This window comes from Haliotis asinina, chromosome 1 (assembly GCF_037392515.1).
Source record: "Haliotis asinina isolate JCU_RB_2024 chromosome 1, JCU_Hal_asi_v2, whole genome shotgun sequence".
NCBI lineage: Eukaryota > Metazoa > Mollusca > Gastropoda > Lepetellida > Haliotidae > Haliotis > Haliotis asinina.
In genome coordinates, this window is record NC_090280.1 from 14,218,017 (window position 1) to 14,244,763 (window position 26,747).

At 40.9% G+C, this 26,747-nt stretch overlaps 1 protein-coding gene across 1 annotated transcript; it reads left to right on the top strand.

The window, feature by feature from the left end:
• The first annotated feature begins 728 nt into the window (after nt 1–728).
• Nucleotides 729–24,047, top strand: LOC137295505 (heat shock factor 2-binding protein-like). The gene is made up of 11 exons (XM_067826910.1): nt 729–741; nt 9,263–9,577; nt 10,877–10,998; nt 16,515–16,656; nt 17,501–17,604; nt 19,865–20,014; nt 20,563–20,695; nt 21,694–21,817; nt 22,448–22,551; nt 23,436–23,536; nt 23,940–24,047. Exons 1-11 carry the CDS (start codon nt 729–731, stop codon nt 24,045–24,047), a joined length of 1,416 nt encoding a protein of 471 aa, XP_067683011.1.
• The last annotated feature ends 2,700 nt before the right edge of the window (nt 24,048–26,747 follow it).

Sequence of the window (26,747 nt, forward strand, 5' to 3'; positions counted from 1 at the left end):
ATACCCTGTACTAGGCATGTCATGACTACCTTGTGCCAGATTTTCCCATGAAAACACAACATAAAACTAATCATGTATCATTTTTTTGCCTATGTGTTAATGAAATTAAAACTCTGTTGACAATTACACATGTCTCGCGTTTCTTTTGCGGTTCAGTATATAAAGGAAAGTCTGTACAATATAAGTTTAATTGTGAGATTTTGGATGGTTTAGACAACATTAAGTCATCACTAAACAAGAACGATACCACTGATATGTGTGAAACTATAGACTCTGTGTCTGTTAGGAAACGCGACAAGCTCATTCGTTTAGCAGACAAGACCCCAGCTGGTTGGGGTGTTGTTACAGAACTCGAAGGGAGCGGCGTCTCTTCAGATTCAGTGGGAGGAACGTCGTTTTGAGAGAGCTGAAGCCAAAGCCCTCAGGAAACGTAGCCGAGTCCGCAGCAGCAGCTCAAGTCGTCCATATGGCCCGACACATACACAAGTCAATCAACGTACAGGGCAGCAGGAGATGCACAATGATAACCAGCTCTCTACTTTTCGTAGCCAGAGCCAGAGGGATCCCAGACCTAACCAACAGTGTTACTTCTGTGGAGAATTCGGACACTGGAGGTCCGTCAGCTAAAGTGATGTCTTCCCGTGACGTGCAGTACGACGTCACAGGTGCTGCCACTGACAGATAGTAGCAAGGGTGCGACGAAGCCGGCTACAACCACAGAGAGCAAGATGGCTGATTCAGGTAGTCTACATACGTATTCTCGTTCTTTGATCAACGTTGGTTCCGGCAGAAACAGTTCGTCTGGTACATCAGTAAAGGGAAGTTTGAAAGCTAACGTGAAATTCTGGGAGGTAATTGGAGCTCCGGAGCTAGTCTTGCAGTCTATCAGATCGGAATAAACATCCAGCTTTGATCAATTTGGCGGACCAGTTACCAGGTTTTGTGTTAACGTCCAGAGCTAAAACTACTGTGAAACAGTATGAAAGTCGATTTTTGAAGTAGGGGTTGGTGTAATTAATATGGTATCAGTTGTATACCGGCCTCTGAATTTCATATAGCATTGTACACATTATCCCTGAAGCAGACTGGAAAGAATCCTACATCTATTCAGCTGTCTACTTATGCGATAGGGTGGTCACATAATTTAGCAGGCCTACCAAACCCATGTCAACCATATTTGTCAAGTCTTGAATCTTCGCATAGAGCTCTCGGTGTACAAATCAGGAGAAAAGAGCCTATTATAGCAGATATTTTACAAAAGTTAAGATAAGTTTCCCGTCGACAGCTTCTATAATCTGAGAAATTTAACATTCCATATAGTTTCTTTTGCAGGCTTCCTAAGGTTTTCGGAAGCAACTAATTTAAGATATTCTGACACCAGCTTCCGGGAAGGTCACATGGTTATCGAGATGGCCATCATTTGGTGATTGCTGAGACTCAATCAGAATTGTGCCCAGTTGGTATGATGAAGTCATATCTAGAACAAGCCTTTAACACTTACTGTGATGAATGCATCTTTAAATCAGTGAATTATTGTAGAAAGTCAAACACCTATTAGTTAAGAGGGAGCAAGCCGGTCTCTTATACACGCATGCGAGAAATTATTCTGAGTATGTTAGAGGCGGTTGGTCTTAGGAGACAAGATTTCGGGCTGCATAGCCTCAGGTCGGGAGGGGCGACTGAGGCGGCCAATGCTGGAGTGCTATATAAACTATGGTTGGTGGCAGTCAGAGACTGCAAAAGACTCTCATGTGAAAGACAGCTTATTAGCAAGACTCAGTGTGTCGAAAAGGTTGGGAATCTGAGTGTTATCTCCTGTTTCAGTAATAAATGATTAAAAAGATTTGTATTGTATTTGTTTTATCCAAGGGTGGCATTAACATGACGTCAAGGGTAACATAAAGGTTCAAGTGTGGTCAATACATTTATTTATAACAAATATTGATGTAAATAATACAACTCAAAAACAAGAGATTATATATTAATCTCAGCTCAGCAATTTTTTGATCGATGAAAAGGATAAAAGTAAGTTAGCAAAATGTGTTGAAAGCCAGCCTTGGTTTATTAACATTTCTAAACGATAACGAACATGATGATCTAAACATGGCCATCAACCGTTCTGAGAAATAATTACTGTACCACCTATGGCTGAATTACAAACCTTTTTAATATGAAGGTTTCTCACCAGACAAGAACAAAGAAAACATTTTAATAGGCCAGGCTTTCAAACCATGGATTTATTAACATTAACACGAACCTTATTTGGCTGGTTCAAAGAGTTAAACATTAACACATGGAAGTAGCTGAATCAAAAGGACATGCATCTCAAATATTAACATTATAAGTTGCATGGAACCACAGGCATCATCAACCATAGCTTATATGCCAGTATAAAAGGTCTTGCAGAAATGTTGTAGAGCATTGTCTGATGAGACGTTAAAGTACAAACCTTAAAGACTTAACGTGTCCAAATTATCATTTACTGGTAGGTTAAATTCTCACCAGTGACGTTATTTCTGAACAGAAATAAATGGAAATTACAGAACTATACCATTAAGTCTATTATTGAATGCATACCATGATACCATGATGTAAGTATTAATTCACCTGATTTTATGAGGATCACCAACATCCCATCCATTCCGTACGTCAAAGAAACCTTTGATCACATAATGCAAATTATCTTTGTTGATTGTATGAAATTTATAGAATAGTGCAGAACTGAAATCATTTTTTACATAGGACAAGATGAACAAAATGTAGAGCTCCACAAGGGCTTTCCAACGATACCGAAAGGTCAGTTTGACCTAATTTCGACGTTAGAACAAGATAGTTCGCATGGAGCGTGTTGTGTCTAAATAACAGGTAACTGTGACGGTTGGAAAAATCTGTTGTTTGTTTACCTCGAAGATAGCAAGTGGAAGCAATTCACCGTGATATCCTCAGACTACAGGCCTTTTTGATTCTGGTCAAACCCAGCGGCAGGTTGCTCTCCGTCTTGATTTGAGCCAGAAAGCTGTTGGCAGACTGTAGCAGAGATTTCAAGAAAATGGGCCAGCGGAATATGCACGTGGACCATCTCGCCCCAGACTCACAACAGTAACAGATGATATGTTCGTGATTAACACTGTGCTGCCAGACCTCTTAAAGCAACAGAGCACTTCAACGTTAACAATATAAGGGCGCCAAGGAACACCGTTCGTTGAGGTTTAAGAGCAGTCGAACTCCGATGTAGGCGACCTGCACAGATGAAATCAGATTCAGTTTGTGCATCGATGGTGGTCAACAAAGGGTTTATCGTCCCAGTGAACAGCAGGTAGGTCATGGTTCGGGCAGGGATAACTCCTGCTTGACGCACTCCACTACACGTGGTAAACGATAATCTAACCAGACAGCGTTATCGGGACGAGATTCTGGCTCCTATAGCCGTGTCGAAGTTAGCTAGTGCTATTTGAAATTTTTGTCTGTATGTCACGATGTGTCACGTTTGTTAACACACTGAAAATAATGAAGACATCTTTACTTGTACTAAGTGACTTAATGATCCCTAATGAGATGATGTAATGCAATCTGAGGTCCATACGAAACATTCGCACAAACACATCCATAATGCAGCAAAACCATAGTTTTAGCACGGTTCTGGATGGAAAGCATTCATTTTACCATAAGGTATCCTTTTGATATGTTTGTGTGAAAAACAGTTCAGTTTTGGCGCTGGGAGGTGTACACGCCGCACAAACGACGCACTGACAAACGACAGAGCAGAGGGGAATGGCCTTTTGAAAGTTGTAGCTCTGCAACCGGTGTAGCTGGACAACTGGGCTGTCATCTTGTCACCATTACACGACTTGCTCAATGTCATCATCAAACCGGGGCTGTTACCGTTCGTCCAAGTAACGGACAGCCACGAGTGACAACGGTACATCCGGGTCACTCCTCTAGAGAACCGAACTCAAGCAGCAACAGTAACATCAGCCTTAGTTCACGGATCAGTATCGTGTCGTCTTCGGGCTACTGAAATACACTGCCAAACGTCAACAACGCAAAAAGCGCGAACAGCCCTCACACAGCATCGGCGTTGATGGATTATCTTGCTCAGAACAGCATTAATGTTCTTCCATGGCCGTCTCTTTCCCCGGATATGGTTCCCTCTGAACATTCTGTTGCATGTAGAGAGCCACTCACACTTTCACAGTTGGAACAGAGATTGATGTTTGAGTAGAACCACTTGCCTCGGACACTCTTTCAGACTCTTGTAAACTCAATGACACAGGGCCAACAGCCGGATAGTACAACATTCAAATAAACGTAAGTATAGTAGGAAAATACACGCTATTATGTCTGCGGGTATTTCCTAACTATGGGCATATATTTCACACAAGTCTAACCTTTGAAACATATGCACAACCACCTCGTTCATGTATACCACGACCGTATTGTCAATTATTTCCAAACATGAATTGCAAAACATATACAAATACATCTTGTAACAGTCGTTTGAGAAGATGAAGAGAGCAGGGTTTAGCGTGCGATGTAGTTGACGGACGTATACGGAGAAATGTAGCATAAGTCATATTGAAGTTTTCACTTTTATAGTAAAGTACAAATTCTAGTACCTTTTTGGTTGAGTCCCATCCGGGATTTGAACCCACACCCTCAGAGTTAGGCACCTAATTGCCAGCACACAAAGTAGTAGTAACAAAAGAAAATATTTTTCTACTTTGTTCATAAAGGTTTCACATAAATGATTGCATTAAATTTGAACATCGGATAAAATATGGAACTGAAGGCGCCTCGCGCAGTGTTGACAATGTATTTATAGATACCGAAACTATCTGCAACTTGAATATAGTTGTGCTCACGGTTTTTATAATAGTACGGACTACACCGAAAACGGTTTTTTTTTCAGAAACTATCATCATTGAAAATGCACAAGTTGCTGTCTGTCGCGGCGGGGTGAACCCGCAGAAACGGAACAGCCAGTCATGGCGGGGGACATCTCAAAATGTATTCCGGGAGTCCTGTCGGTTCATCGTCTGTCGTGGTGTCAAATTCGCGACTTAGAGGGATGACAAGTGGTGCCACAGTTGCCTGTTTTAAGCCATCGCGAGACCAGTAACCTTGTTCATTGCCGTTAGCTACCTTGTTGACACAGTTTTATAGTGATTTTGCTTAGGTATTCCTTAAACAAAACCTCTACGTCACGTAATCTGGCAACATCCCCTTTGACAATACCCCATATCATTTCAATGGGGTCAAGGTCACAGTGATAGGGTGGAAGTCGCAAAATATCGTGACCCTTACTTTTTATGTAACTGTCAACTTTGTAAGAAGGTTCACCTTTGTGAGTTTTTATGATCTCATAAGCTGAGGCTTCCTTGCCATTGAAGGCCGTGCGATCTGAAATTTATCTAGCCATGATATCATCACCTTTTCAACTATTCGATTTCTGAGCTTTACTCTGAGGGTCCTGCACGCATTGTCCATCACGATGAAATTCGTCTCTGGTAGAGCTGGTACCAACTTGTTTCAACACTTCCTCGCTCTTATTCTTTATTACCCTAAGAAAATTATTTCTCAAGCGAACGATATCAGGCGTTCAAAGAGAACTGACCTATTCTCCCCCGAAATTGTCTTATAATGATACACGAACGAGTGTAAGAGTCGCCAGAGTGTGTACTTTGATACTCTGAGGTTGTGTTCTTGATTCAAACGTTTTTTAAAAATTTTCAGTGACATGTATTTGTTTTCAGAACAGAGCTTGTTCACTGCCGTACAAGGTTCTTTTGAAAGTTGTCCAAATTGTGAATTTGTGTGATTTTGACACGACACCTACCTGCTTCGCATCACCCTCACAATGTTTGCGTTCCAGAACATTTGTCAGTATCCTTGCTGATACTCCTAAAGCTTTCGATGCCCGCTTACGGAATATATTAATGACATAAAATGGTTTGCTCCCTCCGGCTTCAGCGCGGAGAAATAGTAAACTTTAATCATCAACTGTTTCACGTCAGCATTCAACATTTTTCATCAGGCACATGTAGACCGTGCACGACGAGTGGCTGTTCCGTTACTGCGGTTTCACCCCGCCGCGACAGATAACAATATTTGCCTTTTCCTTGATTATCGTTTCTGAAACAAGTTTTCTGGAGTAGTCCGGGAAATGTTCAAATATCAGAAAGCTGCTGGGTATTAGCAAATGATAAACATGTGTACTATTCATAAAAATATTTATGTGGCAATTTTGCACAATTATAAAACTTCCAATTCATCATCCGTTTGTGACTGAAACGAACTATAGTAATACGTGTTTGCCGTTGTGGTAGAAATAAAGTTTGGAGAGGTCGCGTTATGTGGCTATTCAAAAGACATCATACAATCATAGTCAATACTTACTATCTCCCCTCCTCCGACGTCTGATTAACACCACCACGACCACGACGGCAACGATGATGATGATCACAACTACAGGCACACATATAGCTATGGCAATGATATATCTCCCCTCCATGTTTCCGGACTTTCTCCAACGCAGGAGTAAACCTCTACAAAGATTACAAACATATACTGTCAAATATTGTAGATAAACTTCAACACTCACGCTCTAGGCCATATGAAACACTAGAGCACGACAGATTGTTCTGATCTAATACTAATACATACCGTGACCGTGTTACAAGTGGATGGGTCTACTATTGTGAAGGGGTGATTGTCAGCATGTCCGAATAGCCAAGGTCGCCGTTTGACATCTCAGAATCAAGAAACCGTCAGCAATGTCCTGATTGTCTCCAAGCAATTAGCTACAGATCGTTTAATGTTTCCTATTCGGGCTTTTAGGCAGCGAGCACCATCAGTGAAAGTAATCGGATCGTGAAAGTTTCCAAACTAGACAGCTGACGACTGTAAAGAATACAATTCATTATAGTACATGAAGTGATTGTGTTTTCCGGGACAAGTTCTGTAACGAATCCATGTATGCATGTTTCGCAGAACACCATCTGCTCCCCTATTTAATGAAGTTAACTCGACCAGCCGTTTGCGTCATTTGACTTTCCGCGTTATTCATATGTAGCACAGCTCAGCTCAACTGTAGCTACCCGGAAGTTATAGTTGATTTCGTCCAGGGTACGAGGCTGGCCTGTTTTAATGGTCTGCCAAGCGTCAAACACAGGCGGATCCAAAGATGAGGTGTAGTGATGCGCACCCCTCTTTTGTCCTGAAAGTTGTGTGAAAATGGAGGGTACTTTCACAAACGTGTGACCCCCACCCCCCTCTCAAAAAGCTGAATCCGCTTTTGTGGAGAGAGAGAAAGTATTGTGGGTGGACTGCTCATTGTATTGACCTGTATTTCATCAGCATTGCTTTGGTACAAACACACTGTCACACTGACCCCAACTGTTCCTTACTTCCACGCACTGAAAAACTTCCGAACACCAAAAATTGACGAGCGTTCGTAATAACCGTCGGCTCGGAGATTTAGGGGCGGTAGGTATTGTATCGGGCCCGCAGTTTCAAATATCCGCAGACCCTTGTGGCCTTCAGTAAAGAATCTGTCAATTTTCTTTTTCATTTGGAACGTTCGCGAATCAGGCATGATCCATCACGTTACGATAACCTACAGTTTCACTTCCTGGTAATTCAGTGCTTTCCACATAGGAATGTCAACATTTAGGAGATAAACGTCACATGTTGGCCAATTTCCGGGTGTTATTACGTATTTAAAATACGGGAATATATATCTGGAACCGACGGCGTTAAAACAATTGTTTGCAATGTTTCTAAGTGTCAATATGCAGCGAATCACTCTCCAACCCAGAGTCCCATGTTGCGAGCCATTTAGGTTTATTCAGTTTTTCAGGGTTTTCTTTCCAATATGTGTGTGTCATGTACACAAGCCTGGCTGTACATGGTTTAAAAGAACCGCTCATACAGTATTTATCTCATGAATTTCTCAAATTTAGGATACATTCATCACCTATGTAATGTAATAAAATGGTGCTCATTATCTCGGGTTACTTCTGCTTGTCAAGTATTAGATGAACAAAGACCTGACAAATGATCCCAATTTGCATATAAGGGAACGCCCTCCAGAACATTGCTTTGGAAACAAACAGGAAACAGATTGTCGTCTGAATATTGAAAAGTTCAGTTTCTTTATGCGAATCGTGTCGTGATGCATGGCGTTTTGAGACGTGATGGAGAAACGTGTTAAACAGGAGCTGCATTGATTTCACGCCACGGTCAACAGGTACTGCACGTGCTTAATCGCCAATCTACTTGTAGTGACCAAATGTGTTCGTCCAGATTACTTGCTCCGCCTGATTGTCACAAACGCGCTCACTGCATTGGCTCATCTAATACTTTATGTTTATCCCGTCAATAACAGAAGGGCAGCCCAATGACCGTATAAGGTCATGATTATTATGAAGACCACGAGACCTCCGTAACGACACGTGGTGACCACACTGAGACCACGAGGAGAAACAGGACGACCATGTGACCACTTTGCAGCATATGATGACCAGATAAGTTCACAAGACGAGAGGCAGATATTTTAATATGTATTTGAATATGTATTTGAAAATGTATTTTGAGTAATTTACAATATTAAGCAATAAATATGGTCCAGTTCAGGCTAAAAGCATTCATTTAGTCACTGTCATATTTACAGAGAGCATATTATTCGAAATGTTTATTTCGAGTTATCTTTATCTGTAGAAAACAAAGGTATAAGCAATTTCTGGTGCCCTTCTTTGTGATTGGCTGGAATATTACTAAACGCGGCGTAAAGCCACACTCATTCACTCACTCACAGAGGAGAACAGTAGGTTCACCAGCACATACTAGTATATAAGCTAAGATTCATAACCAAGTGCCTATATGGGATTCGAATCCTGACCCCCGGCTTCCTACGGTTAGAGTCCAGCTGTCCACTGCAGTGTTAACACATTATGTTCACGGCAAACAGTTCACTGCCAATATGGTCCAACTGATGGACTGAATGAGCCAACTGATAGACCGAGTGAACCAGCTGGTGGACTGAATGAACCAATTGATTGACTGAATGAACCAAATGATGGACGGAATGAAGCTACTGATATACCGAGTGAACCAGCTGATGGACTGAATGAACCTAGTGATGGACCGAACGAACCTTGTGATGGACCGAGTGAACCAGCTGATGGACTGAATGAACCAAGTGAGTGACCGAATGAACCAAATGATGGACGGAATGAAGCTACTGATGAACCGAGTGAACCAGCTGATGGACTGAATGAACCTAGTGATGGACCGAACGAACCTTGTGATGGACCGAGTGAACCAGCTGATGGACTGAATGAACCAACTGATGAACCGAGTGAACCAGCTGATGGGATGAATGAACCTAGTGATGAACCAAATGAATCAACTGATGGACGGAGTGAACCAGTTGATGGACCGAATGAACCAACTAATGGACCGAATGAACCAAATGATGGACTGAATCAACCAAGTGATGGGCCGAATGAACCAGTCGATGGACTGAATGAACCTAGTGATGGACTGAGTGAACCAACTGATGGACCAAATAAATCAAGTAATGGACTGAATGAACCTATTGATGGACTTCATCAACCATTTTTTTTAACTGCAGCTGTTTGAAAGTGGTCAGATATTACATTTGTAATATTTGGGATTACACTTTCTTAGTTAAGGACATATTCTAGTACACTTATTAGTTGAGTCCCATCCGGGATTCGAACCCGCATCCTCAAAGTCAGGTACGTAATCTCCAGAACACAAAGCCAGTCGCCTAAACCGCAGTGAGTCCATCAACTGGTTCATTTATCACCTCATAACACATATTAACATAAAAATATAATTGAAATTCACGTGGGAAACAAAACTGATTGTCAGACCGTACGTGCATCATGTCGGAAAGCGCTCCTGAAATCTCCAAACCTGCCCTGCATGATTGCCGGTGAAACTATCCAATGAGAATCATGGTCACGGGAGTGTATAAGTGTTTAAACCACTGTCTCTTCATGAGCCAGTACGTATTGAAAACACCAAATTAGGCAACAAAATTCGGACAGTTATGTTCTTTTTAACGTCAAAATGGCGATACATACATATACTTTTCACGATTTCTCATACAATCAAAAAAACATAACCGTCTTAAGTGCATGGGAATATCGTTTATCAAGGCACCTCTTACCTCCAGCTCATTCTGATTAAACTGACAAAATTTATATTCCTCTCCGGGACACCACTGTGAAACTGACAGAAACCGTGGACACGTACCAAAAACATGCACTCACGCGCCCACGCATTCATGTACTCACGCACGCATTCGGATTATCTTATTTTTCTTCCAGTATGATGAACTGACTATTATGTGTAATGCACACTGCCAAGAAAGCGCTTTGATCGGTTTTATGTTTCAACTATTTACACTTTCGCCTCCAAAAATCGATTTATCCAATAAATCTAAGCTCAGTATGGTTTTTAAATGGTCGCAAAAAGATGTTATACATAACTGCGGTGTCATTTGATAAGATGCTTATCATATTATACTTTTGTACACGGAAGCTAATTAACTAACAAAAGGTATGAAACTGCGATATAAACTAGTACACTTAGCGGTGATGCGTTTTTATTTAGCGAACATCTACCGAACAGAGTTGCCTCCCCGTAAGAGGGGAGGTAATTCTCAAGCGCAGACGTTTTCTGTGAAGTCATCAGAAACACCATTCTTGTTCACCATGACTGAATGCCTGGCACTAACGCAATCCACTGGAACCGTTGAAGAGCAAGACTTGGTCTTGAGGGAAATGGTAATATATAACCAATATCTCCGGACAAGTACGTATTAAAGTCGTTGTTTCATACTTAGTTTCATGGAAGGTGACGTACCTATGTCTTCTACAGAAGGATCGTTTGGAGGAGGTGACACGCAACTACCACAGTCTACTCGGCGAATGGCATAAACTACAGGAAGAACTCCAGGCCGACCAGGTACATCTCAGTAATAATCAATACAATATTTAACAGTTGGGGACCTTCGGGTTAGCACCAAAATATCATTTAGGTTTAGATTCCAGTCGTACAGTGAGTAAGGGTATTCCGGATCACGGCTATTCCGGATAACTGCCACGTAGATTAACCCCTTGAAACTGTAAATCTCAATGGATCTCTTCACTCAGTCTCTCATCTTAAAGCCAAGACAGTGCGCTTTAAGGTGGTGTATTTTGTTTTACTTGATTTGAACCGGAAGTTTACTTGTGCGCTCTGTAACGAGGATACCTATCATCGCGTAATCTGTCGTTGGCACGTCAGGAAAAGGTAACTCATTTGGGACGGCCCGTCTCAAATAAGAACAGAATCAAGTTGCTTGATGTTAACAATTCATTGCATGCATATTCTTCTCACCAGTGAAAGCAAAAAAGAATCCTCTTTACGTCTGCCATATTTTTGGAGAAATAAGTAATTTATGGTTAAGTGAGTTCCGTGGGTCACCAGCAAATAGGGGTAAACTCAAACTCAAAACTGCCAACCGCCGAAAAATGTTAACTACTTACACTGCTGAAATACAGTAATTACTTTGGTTCTCTTTATTGAAAATATATACTCACTCCAGGGTCTGTCTTAGATGTTCTTTGCTTAAAGTAGATACATAAAACGTTTTGGTCTTCATTTCACCAAAACGTAATTTGCCGTACATAAGAGTCTGCCAGGTAATGGGTATTGCAGTAATGAATACTGGAAATAACCAACATGACAATGCTATGGGGTTGAATTTCTTTGGGGTTTTTACCAAGTCATATATATACTTCATATTGACTGAATAAAGCGTTAAAGCTTTTGAAATAATGGAAGTTAGATAAAGTCGCATTTGAAAGTCGCGACAAAATATTATATATCCATATTGAAGAGATGAGTACCTTAAACCATGTATGTATAAACCCCAAGAGAAACTATTTCAGCTCACAATGGTACCTGGAATCATGATTCTGGAATGTGTTGCTATGAGCAGCAAGTGTATCAATCAAGCGAATACTATTATCAACAGCATTGTCTGTTAATTATTCGTTTATCAAAATTATGAATATTGTTAACGCATCTATTCCATTAAACGCGTGTCACTCTTTGACACAGCCCCTTGTTGCCCCAAACGAGCATCAATAACTGAACTGAACTTTTATTTTCACTCAGGCTGCAAAACTGCAGCATAAGAGGTACATGAATAGTGTTTAAATGTTTTTCAAATTATATACAAGCGGCATTGAGAGAAGTTACATATATGTTAATGAAGTTATTTCTTAAATAGAGCCAAAATTATTTTACAGAAGATTGAAAGTTTCCTTAAAGTTCCTAGCTTATTGGTGTTAAACAGGATATTCATTTTATATATTTGGTCTAATATAATAATACTTTTGAATATATTTTTCTCTTTCTAATTCTAATTTGGCACGTAAAAATAAATAATGAAATTCATCACCAATATCATATAGGTTACACAAAGTACACTCTCTATCATTTGCTGGGATTCGTCGCCATCTACCTGTCTCGATTGGAAGGAAATGATTGAACGGTCCATATTCTAACTAGCTATTATAATACAGAACATTGAGGTATGGTTCAAATTTGAGAGATGGATTTTTGAAAATGCTATAAATGTTTCCTTTGGAGGAAGTTTCAATTATTGAAATCCATGTTTGCTGATATATATCTCTTAATTTACTTTTGATAACAGTTTTAAGCCAAGATAGACTTTCAAACTTTAGGGATTTCCAGATGAAACTCAGTCCAAGATCGTCGAAATTGCTTTTGAGATACGTTATCCATTTATGTTCACATTTGCCAGATCTGCAGTCGTTGAATATTAATTTATATATTAAGAAGCAAACTTTTGATGATTTTCCCATTGAAAGTTTAGCCCCAAAGCATACCATTCTTCTTTTAATAATATTTACAAGGGGGAATCTGCCAAACTCGCCATATAACATAAAGTTAGGTGTACTTTTCCTGAGTGATACTAAATAGTTGAAAAGCGTAGATGAACACTTTCAAAACACTTCCTCGTTTTGTCACGTGGTCCGGAATACACTGAAATGATTCGCTGCTGCGGTAATGGCGGAACGTTTCTTTTGCCACATTACTCAAGTCAATCAGGACCGAATAAATTTCATATTTTGGTGTGAGTAACATGAAACATTGCTCAGACAGAAATTGCCCTTAGGCGCTTGAGATATATTGTACCGGAGGCGCATGCAGTCGGTGTTTCATTAGTGATCCGGAACTGCCTTAATCATTGTATTAACATTTCATTAACATATAAGACACAATGTACGCGCATGCCGAATGTTCACAGTGCCGACACAATACACCTGCTTGTACAACGGACATAGTACGTCCGAAAACGTACGAACGTACGATACTTGTTCTCATCAATTCAATAAACATTTGATCTGAAGGGTTCTTACGACAGTATTCGGGTAAATATCTAGTGCGATATTCATTGTAAAGAGGACATCTATAATAGTAATGTAATATGGGAGTCATCTTCTCTCTAGTTCAGTCACACTGAAACTACAATACATAGTTTCATAGCTTTGGAGTAAAATCACACATAATACAACAAAATCTTGACACACATCTCTGTAAATCCTTTGACTAATAGTTGCAAGATATTTTTCAATAAAATAATCAGTCTTTATGACTTAATAGAACGTCAAGGATTCGAACAAAGCGTTATATTAATGCCACTTTCGATAATAAATGCCTTTGCAACGCTGTTTGAAATTCTTCAGAAACATTTCTAGTAACCAACATCTTGTGCTTTCCATACATATCATTCTGACGTTTGGCACTTCCGATCTATAGCCTGTTTTCATATTTTCTTGCCACATATAGTTACTGCAAGTTAGATTTAGTTACTAATTGTATATGTATTTCTGTAATACTCTAGTTGTTTCTGATCATTGCAGATGTGACTATAAAATTTCACTCGTTCGCTCATTCACTGACTCATTTACTCACATTCTATACCCAGTTCTCATCCCCATTATCATTTACTTAACATTTCATAACATTTCATTGTATATCTGTATGGTGTTGGGGTAAAATGCTTATCCAAAATGACAGGCGGCTAATATAAGTATATATTTCAATAGCATAAGGGCAGCGCGGCTGTACTTGATGCCTTAGGGGCAATCTGTAATTTATATTTACAAAAGCTGGAATTAACCTTTTCAATTGAATTACGTTTTTTCTCATCCCCAAAGATCAACCCGATATGGTAGTATAGACTTAATCTTATCATGGGCGGTATGTAATAGGATTACAGCAACAGCAGGAGCGGAAGGTTCTGTCTTTTAGCGAGGAATGTAAGTGGTGGTGTTACCCTTTATAATGGTTGAACTGGCGTAAATATATAGCCAGAGATCAATTTTAATCATTTTTTTTTGCTACCCTGTCAAATTTTCCATAATATTTCTGTCAAATCGTGATTGAATATTCAGAAAGTTGACAGAACGCGCTGCATCATTTACAGTTCCGGGTACTCGATTCCGATTAGGGCAAGTACATGCAGCTACTCGATTTCATTCTTTCCTGCCTGTCCCACCCCAATTGTAAGCGCATGCCGAATGTTCATAAAACACCTCGTCATAGCACGAGTGCCGCCAGAAAACACAGTATGTCAAACATATGAACATACAAACGTACATGCATGTTCGATTTGCTACCGATCAATATATTTAAACCTTTACAATATCTTCCTTGATATCTTTCTTGTCATCCCATAGAAAAGAATACATACCGCAAATATTTCCACATATGGCACCATAATGTAGGTGTATCGGGGTTATTGTCGCTATTGTATAACATTGTGTGTATATTAAGTTTATGCTTTGCGGTTTGAGATGCAGTTGGCTGTTACAAGCGAATCATATGTTTTACAGTTGTTCATGTGATGGGCGAGAAGAAATGTGTCTCAACTTTACGAAAACCCATAACACTGAGCGAGTTTGCTTTTTGGGTGGGGAAAACCAGAAATATGTACCCATATGGGGATTCGACCCGGGTTTTGGTGTGTGAAGAACCAACGCTTTAATCACGCTTTGGGGGCATTTTTGAAGTTGTATAGATGAAAACCAGGTTCTGTGGATAGTCAACTCATTTATTGCATTGGCTGCGTCTTTCCGGTGTCGGTACTAACACCGTTATCAAGTAAGTGATACACAGAATTGTAACATGGAGAATATATACATAGGTGCAAGTGTGTATACAGCTGACAAGGTTGGTGTACATTGGATTGCTGGTGAGTGAGATTAGCAGAGTAGGCGGATGTACAGAGTAATAGTGATTAAGACAATATGTTGGTTTAGTTTATACAATAAACTTATAGATAAGTCGGTGTATACTGACATGGCTGCAGTGAGTAGGTTGATGTTTGATTGGTTGCGATCACAATACACAAAAGAAAACATAGAAGCCAGTGGACGGGATAGGTGGATTAGTGGTGATATTTTATTAGGTGATGATAGATAGGCTGATAAGATGAAAATCCTTGATCCCTGTTGATGGTGGGGTTGAAAAGTTGGATGTTTATGGCTTCTAGAAGTTTCCTAATCTTGTAGTCTGAGAGAATGGTTTCCAGGATTTGGATGTTGTCCCATAGGATGACATGGTCAGGGTTGTCTTGGGTGTGGTCGGCTATGGTGTATGTGGAGTCTTTTTTCTGGACTGAAGTTTTGTGTTCTGTAATTCGTAGTGGAAGAGGGCGGGACGTTTAACCTGTGTAAGAATCTCCACATAGGCCATTGATCTGGTAGACTGCTCCTATGGGTGTCTTCTTTATCTGTTGATGGGGGTTTGGTTGTGGCTTGGAGGAGGTTTTGTATGGACTTGCCTTTCTGGAACAGAACGTGTATACCTGCTTGATGCTGAAGGAGTCGTCTTATCAGGTGACTGACTGCTGGGACATATGGGATACTTACTACGAAGGGCGGATTGCCGACGGGATGACTTATCTCTTGAGTTAAGGGCGGATCTGATAACGTCGTTAACTAACACCTGTGAATACTGGTTATAGTGAGTGAAGACTTGGAGGAGGTGGTTTAGTTCGGACTTCGACCTCTAGGGCTTCCCTTGTCGAACAGATGTTGTTGGTTGTTTGGGTAAGGGTGGAAATTATACCTTTCCTAACCTGCAGAGGGTAAGAACAGACTCCAAGAAGGCTACGTGCCTAATGGGGAGGGTCACCCATTTTGTTCTGGCGAGGTACAGAGATCATAAAATTTTCAGGTTTTAGAAAACTCGTTGATACATCAGATGGATACCTAGGGTGAATCAACACTCAGCTAGTTATGTAGTGTAGATTCTCAAGATCTTTGGAAAGGACCCCCAACAATTAGCTGTGTAAAGATTTTGATGATGTTAAATATATATATTTTAGCTTTTCCACTGAATTTACCTTAGTCACCACCCGTACCAATGATGAATATGTAGACCCCAGCCTTCCTTCCAAGGTACCCAAGGACTATGTGCTGGTTCACAAGAACGACCTGGCTCAGCTGGCCACGGAAACCTCCCAGCTGAAGCTCAACCTGCCCATGGTGATAAACAGTAGTCTGTCTACTGCCACAACTAGAGTTGACTCACTTCAGGAGGGTGTGTATAACAACCCAGTGTCTAGTAGTACTGTCTAGTCCTTTATGTAATAGCACTGCATTTATGTCTGTGTAATAAGCACTACTTGCTTAACTGTACATAGTAATTTCTCGACCTTTATGTATCTGCAGGATTACTATGTAATGTTTTCTAGTCTATTTGTTTATATGCATGAATATCTCAAATTCTACCTGCCTCACTGTTTATGTTGTCTAGTCCATTATATGTCTACAGCACTACATGCCTCACTGTTTATGTTGTCTAGTCCATTATATGTCTACAGCACTACCTGCCTCACTGTTTATGTTGTCTAGTCCATTATATGTCTACAGCACTACCTACCTCACTGTTTATGTTGTCTAGTCCATTATATGTCTACAGCACTACCTACCTCACTGTCAAATGATAATTTTAAGTGATTTGTTTCTCTCTTGGAAATAATGTGAAGGTGAATAGTTAATTTCGCTTTTAGATGATCATATTTTGACGCAATCAAACGATTTCAGAATATTTTCTTCTTCGGGAAGGAAGGGGTCTTTTATGACAATTCTTTATAAAATCACAGAGACTGAGATTTGCACAAGACTTGAGTCAAAGGCGTCACCATCCGCCATACCAGCAATGTAATTTCAGACTACAAAATGGAAATGGTCCATGGTCGTATCGGTAGTTTTCTTTTGAGTCTGTTGGTGGGCAAACGATAATATGTGAATTATTACTAGAAACCAGAGACATGTATCACCTAGGTATATACCCCTGGTTGACTTTTATTAGCCATGAACAGTCACATACTTTTCATGGTAAAATTGTTTCTATTTTTGGTATGTTGCTGCATGTTGGACAGAGATTGATCGACTGAGACAACGGAATGCAGTGTCCGAGGCTGACATAGGGCAGTGGAAGACCAGACTGGAGGCCGCTGTTGCTGAGTGTCAGAAGGAGAAGGAGGTACAGTCATGCTGTTGTTGTCCTTACACCGTGATCTGGAGGCGGTTGTATCTACTGCTACTGGATGGCATTGGTAGATATAGTATCGATATAGGTATTGATATTGTACCTGTTTTCATGCTTGCCTCTGATCCGTAATGTAGGTATTGTTGGAGAAGTGACTGTCCAATCTCGCACCATTTCAATTCTCTTTTTTGTTTAATATTACAGATTAATGAAGGACGGCGGATTCTAATTTGCCTTCTGGTGTCTTTTAAGCACCCCTTGGGTGTGCAAGTATAGTTGGGACTTTCGAGTAATGGAATTAACACTCTTAATCCATACTTGTGTAGATTATGATTTTGAGGGAGTTTATAGCTGAACAAGACTGGTAGCTGTTATTCCTCTAAGGGAGTGAGAAATACTAATTTCATCACATTTGGGTTCATACTAATGCACACCATCCACTATATCTGTGTCGAATTTCAACATAATGTGTTGGATCAGTATGGCGAGTTCACATCCTACAAGGACGGCATATGTTTTAATACGGTAGTTGCTTTTAAATACACAGGTCACATCTCAGTGCATTTGTCACATTCCAGTGGAAGTATCGGTGCAAGTGTCACATCTCACTGACGGTGTCATATCTCAATAAATGTGCCATACCTGAATTGAATAGAATAGGTGGCTCATATCAGTGCGTGTGTCTTACCTCAATTTAGTAGGTTCTTACCAATGCAGGTGTCATGTCTCAGCGGAGGTGTCACACTTCAAAGTACAGTGTTCCCAGAAATTATTGAGAAAATCTTTGTTTTTTTCTAATGATGCTAAGATTGGAAAAAGGGCTTTCACTACGCACTAAGCATACTAAATAAGGGAGACAACTCTTGAAGGCTTAGAAGGCAGCTCATTACGTCAAGAGTTATCTCCCTTGTCTGAGCAGACGGGTTCCTGTGTTGACATGGCAGAATTTACAAGAGAGAAAAGAAAGCTCATTCTAGATGATTTTGAAAGGGGTGAGGCTGATGCTAAAGTGTTAGCTTGTAGACATGGTATTCCTCTGTCTACAGTATACAGAACTTTGAAGAATATCCAAACAGGAACCGGGATAGAGCACAAAGCAGGGGCAGGTCGGCCTAGGAAATTCAGTGTTGTGGATCGCCGAAGACTTGGGCAGATTGTGAGTAAGGGCAAAATGAAAAGTGTTGAGAACATCAGAAATGAAATGATTAGCAGAGGAAGTCCTCAGGCATGCAATGAAACAGTTAGGCAGGAATTACGGAGACTTAATTGGGTGAAAAAACGTGGAATTCCCTCGCCGTTGATGAAAGATGCACAAAAGGAAAAACGTTTAAACTGGTGTCGGGCTCATGAAAATCAAGATTGGGATAATGTTTTCTTTTCGGATGAAAGTTCTGTTTGGCTTTTCCCTAATTGTGTGAAAATTTGGACCAAAGATACTGTCAAACCTATCTACCAGCGACCAAAACATAGCCCGAAGTTTCACATGTGGGGTGGCATATCGGCTCGCGGAGTGACGCCATTGTGTGTTTTCACTGGAAACTTGACAAAAGAAAGATACGTTGACATTCTAAATGGTCACCTTCTTCCGACAGCACAAATATTGTATGAAGATGATTGGATTTTCCAGCATGATAATGACCCAAAACACACTGCGCGCTACACAAAACAGTGGTTGTCGGGCGAAAATGTTCAAGTTTTAGACTGGCCCAGTTACAGCCCAGACCTAAACCCAATTGAGAATGTGTGGGGAGTCATGAAGGACAGAATAAACCAAAAGTGACTGAGAAATATTGAAGATATTAAGGCCGAGGTGGTCCAATATTGGGATACCCTGTCACACGATTACCTACAAACTTTGATGGGTAGTGTGCCTAGGCGTATTCAGACATGCATTGCTGAGCGATGAGGTCTAACAAAGTACTAAAACAAGACTGAGACTGTAAAAGGATGATGTTTTAACATGTTTATGTAAGTAAAACGCCAGAAGTTAATAAACGTAATGAGTTACATGACGCAACATGATTCTCAATAATTTCTGGGAATACTATAGTTGTCACATCTTAAAGGAGGTGCATCTGGATGCAGGTATCATTTCAACGGAAATGTCACGCCTTAATGCATTTGTCACATTTCAGTGGAGACATTGATGCAGGTAATGGAGGTGTCACGAATCAATGGAGGTGTCAAGAATGCATTTGTCATATTTCAGAGGAGACATTGTGCCTCAGTGCAGATGTCGCTGTGTTTGTTTCAGAGTAACCTACAGCTCAGATGTGAGATGCAGGAGCTGACGGAGCAGCTCAGCCAACAGTCGGACTACAGCTGCAGTCTGGGATCGTCCTGTTGCACATTACTGTGGAGGGTGTCACGATCGCAAGACACTGTGCAGACACTGCTCAGCGGGGTAACGTCGCAATGAACCTCTTGTACCATGACTGAGCGAATCACGGCTCTGGAAATTTAAACAGTCTGGGGTCATTGGAGATATAATATGTTTGGGACTGTGTGTAGCCTGTTGTTTCCATTTGTTTGGAATCCGCCTTTGAAGTAGACTAAATCTGAAAACTGGTGTCATGATTTTACCCAGGAATACAAAATCTAGACTTGTTACAGTCTCTCTGTTTTACCGGGCTATATCCTGCTCGGGCCACTATGGCATGGACTTCACAGTTTGTATTCACATGGAAACAGACAGCACCTGTTTACATTATCCATCACTATAATTGAAAGGTAGTAGAAAAGGATATTGTTCATTTGCTCGAACTGTTTGCTCAACCGACGGCCATTGACTCGTATCTATAACTGTACCAGTATTGAGGACCTGTTCCTTGCTTGATCCGGGTCCTATTTGCCAGAACGTTGGCTGTAATTGAATAATACAACTACAGGAGTCCTCTTAAATAAGGCCCACACAGCTTTTGATAAGTTCTTGGAAATCAGCATTTGTTTCAGACCAAGATCGACGACTTTTTGAATCTTGTGACGTCGACCGTGGAGAGTTACCTGTCAGCATACAAAGACGACTGGCCCCAGGACCAATCAGACGAGTCGGGCTTCATCCTCGCTCTTGTTGGTATTATTACCAGTAAGTGGAGAAACCATAATGCCCGAGCTCCATTGTCAGTCTGGAATACCACTGAAAGGTCTGCACACACAGACAGTGACGCTCAATCCGAGCAACTGGGTCAGTAGTGTTAGGCGGGTATATAAAAGCTATACACACACATGGATAACTATCTCTTTATGTGTGTGACCATACATGAGGTTCCTGAACAACCCAAGGATAACTGAAACCACGGGTTAACAAATGAAATGTAGGGAATACTGCACGTCTATTGTAGCAGCTGATGCATGTATTCAGTGTGAGAATATGATGTCCACACATGATGATGGAACCACATCAAGCCCTGAAACGTTGGACTCAAGAATAAAAAGATGTTACCCAGAAAATTCTGTATGTTCATCAAATAGCATCTCTAAAATGCCAATGAAGCATCTATGCCTCTGGCAGTTGTAGCGTTATTTTGCCGCATGAATGTCTCATTGATGTTCTCTATTTTGCCAGTGAAATAACGCTTCCCAATACTAATGAAAACAGACAGTCACCTTCATGTTTATGACCAAAGAAAACTGTCAAATTAGTTCGTATTTTTGCCATGGACAAATCATAGAGAAACCAATATTTGGCTTCTTCTCAACCATGACACCCCTAGTATGCCGGTAATAACTGCATTCTCACCCTCTCAGCAAGAAACACATGCACGCCCTCTATGTGGCAAAACGTTAGTGCGTCCTGTGCGTAATGGCTTCGCCTTGTCCAAGCGACTGTGCGGTCAATATGCATAACTAGAATGTGCTGTCAACAGGCTGTCAACGGACACATTCCGTCAGCCGTGTAGCTTGAATATTACTGAAATTACCAGTTAAAGACACAAATCATTACATGTTATATTTATGTAACAGCTCTTGGCACAGTGGGCAGAGCAGAATGTTTTAGAAAGTTCGAAACTTTAACGTATGTTGTACTACTCAACGATTATCTTTCATTGTGATTTGTATTACCATTTCTGGTAAATGATATAGATGTTGCTGCCTCAGCATACGGACGAGACTTCCTCATCTCGCGAGACAGCGGACGCAACCTGGTGGACACATTCACAAACTTCCTCGCCGACGCTCCTTTGAAAAAGAGTGCCCGGCTCAAAAAGTAAGAATATTTTGTTAAGGTTTTCCCCAATCTGTGGGGATACTGTGTGTTATAAAACTTTAACAACCGGTTCTTCAAATATTGTTCTCCAGAAGTTGGCCGTAGGGAATGATTCTCAAGTTGCAGAGTAGTATCCCCTAGCGGCCATTAACAAGTGCAGGTTTTCACATGCACCCTAATGGAAGGGGCGTTCACTGACCAGGATGACAACGTGCTCACAAGTAATATATCACTGGATTGTCTAGTCCAGACGCTATCACATATAGAGCGTCATCACCTAATTTGAATATTGCTTAGCCTATAACAAATACCCATATCATATTTCCCTATAGCATGCACAAGAAATTTCAAAATTTAACGTGCCAAATTCTTAGCCCTTGAACGCTTGTCATTTCATCCAGACAAAGAGGACAGGAGATATTGCCAGGAGATTTATGTACCATCAGTGCAGTGCCGTTGTAGGGTAATCTTGTGGTTAAATAGTTCGTTGACCGCATGTTATTGTTATATCGTTGACCGTTATTCTTATTGTTATATATATATTGTGGATATATAGCAATACGAGCTGGATATTACCATAATACTCCAACGACAGCGTGACTTCAATTGAAACCACACCTTTTGTTGCAGTCTGCTGCTGATGGCTCTCTACAACCTGAGTATCAACCAGAGGGCGCTTAAGTACATCTGCTCCAAGCCAGGCATCATGGGGCTCCTCGTCTGGCACCTACAAGGTCATCTTCACTGTTCACTCTATGCACCCCCTCCTTGGGTCGCATGACAACGTTGATTGAAAATTATCTTTTACAAGTATTGCAAATAATTTACTGTAATTTTAAGGTATTTCATTTCTGTGGTACAGAGTGTTTTCTAGACTTTTTCACAGACTCATTTTCCTAGTTATACAATTTCAGCAAAAACATCCCGACACTTTTCCATTAAACAACTCGCACTTAGACTCAGAGAGTATAGTGCAAATGCATCCCAGGTAAAGTTGAGTTGATGAGTGAAGAATATATACCCATGAGTAATAAGATATTTACAAGTATTGTCCTAGATGAAATGGGACTTCTTTTTTAGAAAGCGGGGTTTTTTCACAATCATTGATCGCTAAAGCGTTGGCTCGTCGATTCCCCACACGGGTACAATTCCTGAAGTCCATTTCCCGTGTCCCCACTTTGATATTGCGGCAATATTGCTAAAAAGCGGCTCAAAACGTCATTCACTCACTCACTAATTGTCAAACTGATGCATTATAAATCAATATCAGGCAGAATCCGTCAACAGCAACGTATGCGTTTCGTACGGGACGAGTAAATGGGTGGGGTGGTCAGGATCGCTGACTTGGAATTTTATTGTATCCAGATTGTGATTGATGTTCCTGATGTCAATCACTTGAGTGTCTGATCTAGACTCCACTGTTTACAGACCGCCGTCACGTATGATTAAAACATTGCTGAGTGAGTCTGTAAACTAGCCACCGAGTTTGTAAATAAGTTCAACAGATACAGTGAAGCATGTCTGTCAGAGTCACCATCTTGATCCCACAGGGAATTTTATCAACATACAGAATCAACCAAATGAAGCGAGCATAGCCTCTTCCACTATATATTTTCAGAGGAGACTGACTGTGACAATCGCCTTAACACGCTGCGTGTGGTTCACTCTCTGGTGTCAGACGAACACAACAACGTCATCTTGCACGAGCTGGCAGAGGCTGTGAGTAGAAAGACTTTCATTTTTGCCTGACTGGTTTCATTGTTAAATGAATGAGATATGTATGCAGCCATGCGGAACGAATTAACTGGATTCAGTTTTTTTGTAAAGATTTACTGGTCCAGTGACCCATGTAGATGTGGTACGGGTTTGCGTCACCTTCATTGGTGTGCGTGCGTGGGTGTGATTTGGAGGTTATGGTGCTACCCAGTCTCCTGGCATGAGGTCCCGGGTATAGAGCCAGCATCCTCCAGGAAGACTCTCTGGACGCAAGGTCGCGTACTCAGTATCCCGAATAAAGATGATATGTGTTTTTGTTCAGGGCTATGATTATTATTCTTATATTGTATATGTCATGGGTATATGGAACACTATGTATATGTAAGGTGTTCTTTTGTGTTCACAGCTTCCAGAGCACTTCCTGCAGCAACTGACAGCGGATAAGAACCAGGACGTGCAGGACCTCGCTCTCGACCTCATCATGGACCTCAGACAAACCCAGCACGAACAATAGGGAGGCCATTCACTTGTACAACACTGACGTCCTGGACATTCAAAAGCGTAACGATGTTGTTCATTGAAACATGGTTCCCGTTGTAACGAGGTTTCATACCAAGGCATTTTTAAGTTACATAAAGATATAATGGTATGAAGTTCATTTGTAAGCAGAATTCATTGACCGACCGAAAGAAATATGTCCTGTGTGCCTCTTCATGCACCCTGTCCACAGCAAACAGTCTTCGTACTGTTTATAAGATATATATGAATATAGTTGTTGATAATCTGTCATAAAATTGAACTGTTTACAAGAATTCTCTCGCCCTTACCTTTGATGACAGAATGTACATTATTAACATAACAATTACATTTGAAGGGTCGTTGAAGTGCATCTGCACACTGTTTATATAGAATCTACTCGTCACGTTGGTCATATGTCATGTGTGATGAAATAATTATGTAGCATATCATTTGTTTGTGAAAGCATTATTGTTGCTCATGATAAATTATTCATCTTCAAAAGGCCTTTATCTGGATTGTGTTGTTACGAAGAAATATGTTACATTACCCGTGTATAGAGCATCATATATATGTAAACCTGTTGTTTTGGACGGAAATGCTACCAGGATGAGTCAGTGTTGGGCCGTAGCAAAGCTCTAGCGGAAAAAAGAACGCACAAGTGAGCAGACGCGCACCTCCACACCCACACACACACCCACGACACACACACACACACGTGTTCCATGTACGCTGCTCAATATGAGTGTAATATTGTCATTTATCTCAGTGATATATCCGTATTGTATGCTATTACAAGTGTGTCTACCGTGTTTCGTATGCACAAAATCCCATGATAACATACGAGCCGTGAAGGTTCGTGGTGGAACAGGCCTTTAGTAACCCATGCTTGTCATAAAAGGAAAGGTGACTGTGCTTGTCGTTAGAGGCAACAAACGGGATCGGGTGATCAAGCTCGCTGACTTGGTAGACTTGGTCAGCGGTTTCCAGTTCTGCAGATCGATGCTCATTCTGTTGATCACTGGATTGTCTGGTCCATTATTTACAGACCGCCGCCATATAGCTGGAATATTGCTGAGTGCGGCGTAAAACTAAACTCATTCACCCATGATAACACTCCACCGAGGAGATGATTGTGACAAGTGTGTTTCAGGTGACGCTCCTGTATCCCCATACACACAGAGGGAGTGTTTAACACCATAGTAGGTTGGACACTGAAGGGTTCTAACGTCTCAGCCCATCTCCGAATACACATTTAGCTGAGCAAGACCGTCTCCTTACAAAATGTAAATAAGAGCGACCTAGGTTCGACTCGATCGACTGACTGTAAAACCATGTAAGCTGTATGACCACATCTTACTAAAGAGTGAAGCCGACAAGCATATCACGTGCCCCGAGACACTGAGACTTTTATGCATGGTGAATTCATATCACATCATGAACTTTTGTCCCTTTTTGGACAGGTATTTCGAAAATGCAAATCTCTCCTATTGTTGAAGATAGAAACTTGCAGAGTAGACGTGAATGAAGCTGAGTGAATTGTTTGGTTGAACCAGTTACGTAATAACTTCTTTGAGTGGCATTATATAGGAGTTGGAGTATGATATATGGACAAGTTTTAGATGACCAACTTCTTTATTAAGTTGATGCGACGTTTCGATACAGCTTCTTGTATCGTTGTCAAGCTATTATGAGGAAGGTAGAGAACAGAGTGGTATATACACACAGAACGTACATAACTAAGACAACAAAGACATTAATTGGGATGTAAAGTGACATGTCATGACAAGTGTGGAAGCCAGTGAAGGTATAGACATGTTTGTCCAATTTGTTGAGTTGTTGTCCATTTTGTTTGTAGACACCTGGTGTTCTTTGACTCTGGTGTTGATTGGTCTTGTAGTTTCGCCGATAAATGATCAACCACAGACATTCTAACATTTCAAACTACTTGTGTTTTTATATGCCGACACCTCATCCCTGTCACTGCTTGCAATACAAAACAGCTCAGAAGAGCTGGTTATTCCCGTCATTCACTGCATCGTCTCCATCGAACGGCATCCACCACTTCGCAGCTTTTCAGGCAGGACATTCTTGCTTTTCTATACCTTGTAACCGTCTAAATATGACAGAAGACACGTAAATCTGAAGTATACGAATTGCGACGTGATGCTAAATGCCGTTTGTAGCGTAGTATACATTCCTGCTCCCAATACAACATTCACTAAGCTACCATCAACTTATGCAGCAGAAATAACAGCATCAACACTCTGCAATCTTCTTGCCTTGGTTTACTTTGTGTAGTAGGGTCTATTGACGGACAGTGCTGTTCTTCTGCGAAGTACGAGATGGCATAGAGGGTAAGGGTTGTCCTGTCACGCCTAATACCGGGTTCAGTTCCTGCCATCCGTTCAATGTAAGAGAACCACATCATGCGTGAAACCATCATCTTTCGGTTTCAACTTCTGTTAAACATGGGCAATATACAAACAGACATATGTAGGACTCCCAGACACCAGATCCACGCACCAGACGTTTGATAAACACCGACCGAGCACGTCGGCTACTGACGTGAAGCTACGTCATTTGGATGGCAGAACTTACCTGGCTGTCCCATAGTTAAATTCTGGTTGTTTTGTGCATTGCTTAACGTCGCACTCATCAGTATTCCAGGTGTATAGTGGCGTCTGTCAACACTCGA

Bases quoted from the DNA above. Each gene is read 5' to 3' on its own strand.
- LOC137295505 (XM_067826910.1), top strand. The intron at 21,818-22,447 runs GTAAGAATATTT...CTTTTGTTGCAG, and splicing joins AAGAGTGCCCGGCTCAAAAA to TCTGCTGCTGATGGCTCTCT. The intron at 22,552-23,435 runs GTCATCTTCACT...ATATATTTTCAG, and splicing joins CCTCGTCTGGCACCTACAAG to AGGAGACTGACTGTGACAAT.